The sequence below is a fragment of the Octopus bimaculoides genome, chromosome 5 (assembly GCF_001194135.2).
Source record: "Octopus bimaculoides isolate UCB-OBI-ISO-001 chromosome 5, ASM119413v2, whole genome shotgun sequence".
NCBI classification, from domain to species: Eukaryota; Metazoa; Mollusca; class Cephalopoda; order Octopoda; family Octopodidae; genus Octopus; species Octopus bimaculoides.
This window is the reverse complement of record NC_068985.1, coordinates 22998120-23002584: the sequence shown is the minus strand read 5'-3', so window position 1 is coordinate 23002584 and position 4465 is coordinate 22998120. Positions and strand designations below refer to the sequence as shown.

The 4465-nt window shown below is 38.0% G+C and overlaps 1 protein-coding gene across 1 annotated transcript in view; it reads right to left on the bottom strand.

The window, feature by feature from the left end:
• The window catches only part of LOC106874327 (neurotrypsin), a 61355-nt gene that overhangs the window by 25214 nt on the left and 31676 nt on the right, over positions 1–4465 (bottom strand). Inside the window, exons 16-17 of the mRNA XM_052968025.1 lie at positions 1648–1789; positions 696–925 (exon numbers count right to left, since the gene is read on the bottom strand). Coding sequence (XP_052823985.1) covers positions 696–925; positions 1648–1789 — 372 coding nt within the window. The remainder of the gene's footprint in view (positions 1–695; positions 926–1647; positions 1790–4465) is intronic.

Genomic DNA, 4465 nt, shown 5'->3' with positions numbered 1-4465 from the left:
TATATATATATATATATATATGTGTGTAATATAGTTCAGTAGGCACGAACATACTAAATATAGTGGGCTATATTGACAAAAAAAAAAAAGATTATTAGCTTGATGATAATTTCTTGTCAAAATAATCAAGCGGCATAAATCCATCAATTTAAATTAAAAGAATACAGCTGAGAATATGTTTGATCTTTGACATCTAGAGACAAATTTGGATATGTTTTGTTCTTAAACAGAGCATAGTCTGTTATTGCTATATCTGAGACTGACTACAAAGTTACATAGGATTTTTATGAATAAACACTGAGTTGCATTATAACTTGTTAAAAATTTCTATGGGAAAGGGATTCCTAGAGACACCGGAGTATAAAAAACACAGTTTAGTGGGCACTTACATACTGACTGCAGTGAGTCAAGAAATTCTAATGAATTAAAATTACATCTGCAATGAGGAAGAAGAAAATCATTGTCTTAATAACTAAGGAGGAGATAATGGTGGAATTTAAATCCACAAAAATTAAATTAAAAATAATTAAAAAAGGAATGTTGTAGAAAGTGAATCTGATCTTTGATAGCATAGTGACAGCCCCTAATGCATTTCAATCTCATTAAACCTCATAAATGGAACATAATTTAATCTGTACTGCCATTGTGATTGTATCAGGATATAAGAAAATGCATTGGCTATCATCTTTACTTACCCACAGTGGTTGTTGTTGCTACAGTAGTTGATGTAAGGAAAGTAGTTGTTGTTATTGCATCTTTGTAACATTGCACACCAACATCTTCTGTGTGGTCACAGTCATGTTCACCCCGACGATTTCCTTCACAATATCCAATACTGTCTTCATCACCAAAGCATTCGACCTCATCATACCAAATAATACCTTTACCTTTTCCATAGGTACCTCCTGGCAAAGCAATACCTGATCTAGAAAAACATTAAGACATGGGATATAATAACAAAATCAGTACAAAATAACTAAAGGTGTAATAGAAACGAAGCAAAGATTTAAATAAATGGCACATAAAACTATCTTTTAGCTGTAAAAAAAATCTTCCTTCTGTTACAAATAACTGTTCAAATTTACAAGGAACATTCTGAGGGCATATGGCCAAGTGGTTAGCGAGTTGGACTCATGATCATAAGAATGTGGTTTCAGTTCCTGGATCAGGAATTGCATTGTGTTCTTGAGCAAAACACTTCATTTCATGCTGCTCTAATCCACTCACTTGGCAAAAATGAGTTAATCCTGCAATGGATCAGCATCCTGTTGATGGTATTACACCACAGAATCTGGGAAACTAGACCTATGACTCTATATGATTCAGGAAGGTTAGGAGAGGTGCATGGCTTAGTGGTAAGGGTGTCAGATTCCTGATTGTTAGATTGTGGTTTCAGTTCCTGAAGCAGACAAAACACTTCATTTTATGTTGCTCAAGTCCACTCAGCCAACAAAAATTATTCCTGTGATGGGCCAGCATCCTGTCCAGTGGAGAGTATGTATGTGAGAAAATCTGGGAAACTGGCTCTATGTGTCTATATAACTTAGGAAGAAACTTCACCCTTTTACTCAAAGTAAAACAGTATAAAATAGTAATGATTAATCACAAATTAGACAAAGAAAGATATCAATTAAATGAATGGCTTACTTATATCCCAGCTGCTTGCAAACAACAGTGGCATCTTTGTCGTCAAAATTGTCATCACATATAGTACCAGTGATGTTATTGATGGTTATTTGAATCCTTCCATTACTAGGGTTAGTACCATTGACTAATTTCACCGAAGCAGCTGTAATATGTGATAGAAAAAATAATTGCAGTGGTATCACTAGATTATATGTAAATATATATCATGACTGCTGCAAAATACTCAATGCTCTGTGAACACTGTAAAGGCTGCAAAACATGACATGGACATCTTGAAAACCAAGTTCAACCAAACTGTAATAATATTTGGGTGTGTTTCCAGTGAGGATGATATCATGTCACCCCACACTTTTGAACAGGGCCTTAGGCTCAATTCAAATGGCTATATGAAGCTGCTGGAGGCTGTGGTCAAACTTTGGCTGGAGAGGATTGCTGTTGGAAGGTTATATGTATCACAGCAGAATTCAGTTCTTTGCCATACTTCTAGAGTCAGAAATAGTTGTTACCGAATTTCTATGACTTCACCAACCCCATTTTCTGGCCACCTAATTCCCCTGATTGTAATGTGTAGGGCATGGTTAAGAAAGACACCAACTGCTCTGCCTGCAATACCAAGGCTGAGTTGGTGGCTAAGATCAAAGATTTTGTCAGGGATACAGTGAGGAATGTATGTTTCAAGTTCCAGAGCCATCTTGAGGCCATGATAGAAGCTGAGAGTGGCTACTCTAAATAAAATGTTTTCTTCCAGCCAAAACCAAGTTGATATCTTTTGAATTTTAAAAAATCTTTTATTTTTGGATGGCATAGTGTGTTTTCTTTTCCTTCTATGCAAACTGTCAAATTCAGCCTGAGCACCCTGTGTGTGTGTGGGTGGGGTGGGGTGGGGTGGGGTCACATAAGCGGTGCAGCAATATCAGAGGAGGGTTAACTGGAAACAGCTACAATAAACACAAAAAATGTACTGAAAACAGACTCCATCAAATGCCAGTTGGGTAAGCTAGAGGTAGTTGATAGCTTCTGTTACCTAAGTGAAAAAGTCAGTAGCAGAGGAGGATGCTCCAAGAGGGTAGCTGCAAGAATAAGAATAGGCTGGCCAAAGTTCAGAGAGCCCCTATCTCGGCTGGCAACAAAGGGCCTCTCCTTCAGAGTGAAAAGCAGATTGTATGATGCCTGTGTGCAAACAGTTGTGCTACATGACAGTGAAACATGGGCTGTAACCATTGAGGACATGCATAGGCTTGAAAAATATGAAGCTAGTATATTCTGCTGGATGTGCAATGTCAGTGTGCAGGTATAACAAAGTATAAGTGTCTTGAGAGAAAAGTTTGGCATACGAGGCATCAGATGCGGTGTGCAAGAGAGAAGACTGCATTGGTATGATCATGTGATGCATATGGACAAGGACAGTTGTGTAAAAAAGTGCCGATCTCTAACCATGGAGGGAACCTGTGGAAGAGGTAAGACATGAAATGAGGTGGTGAAGCATGATCTTTGAATGTTGGGCCTCATGAAGGCAATGACTAATGACTGAGACTTCTGGTGATACACCATGTTTGAGAAGGCCTGTCAAGCTAAGTGAAATTGTAGTCGTGGCTGATGCCAGAGTCATGTAATTGGCACTCATGCCAGTGACATGTAAAAGAGCACCTTCCAAGTGTTTGGCCTCATGGAGGCAATATGGCCAATGCCAGCGTTGCATAATTGGCACCTGTGCTGGTGGCATGGAAAAAGCACCTTTCAAGCGTTGGGCCTCACAGAAGCAATGACAAATGACTGAGACCTTTGGCAATATGCCATGCTTGGGAAGAAAATCCATCAAACCAAGTGGATGCTGATGGCACATAAAAATCACCTGTTGAGTGTTGGGCCTCATGGAGGCAGTGTGGTTGATGCCCGTGTTGCATAATTGGCACCTGTGCTGGTGACACATAAAATGCACCTTTTGAGCATTGGGCCACATAGAGGCAATGACAAATGACTAATATCTATGGTAATATGCCATGCTTGGGAAGAAGACCCATCAAGCCAAGTGAAATGATAGTCATGGCAGATACTCTTGTCATGCAACTGGCATCTGTGCCAGTGGGATGTAAAAGCACTTATTATACTCTTAAGCATTAAGAAGGGCATCCAGCAGTAGAAACCATGCCAAATCAGACTGGAGTCTCATGCAGCCCTTCAGCTTACCAGTCCTGGTCAAACCGTCCAACCAATGCCAGCATGGACAACGGACATTAAAAGATGTTGATGATGGTGATGATGATATATATATATATACATATCACTATATATGTAGTAAAGTTTCTTTGTTTATTGTATAGGCAGTAGTTTGAAGTGTTCAGATAAAAAGCCCGAGATGCAAAGGTATAAAAAATATATTGAATTAAAACTGATATATGCAAATGGTGGTGCCCCAGCATGGCCACAGCTCATGAGCTGAAACTAGATAAAATGAAAATGAAAATGATACATTGATCCATGGCAGAATATATATTTATTTAAATTGTTGAACTTCTCTGAAATTCTCCTGAACATTTTTTTGTAACTAAATATATATATATATATATTTTTTTTCCAGAATGAGATAAAAAAAAAACAAGGCTGTGAAGATTTTAGAACATTTATAAATAGAAGGTCTTACAGCTGTTTCCAGGATATTTATTATGTCCCGTCATCAGAGACAGTGTGAGAAAATGGTTAAGCAATAGTTAATTTAGATAAGATACGAAATAGAGAGTGAAGTGGAGGAATGAAAATAGATGTGCATATTTCTCATCTATTTTCATTCCTCCACTTCACTCTCTGTTTTCTATCTTAT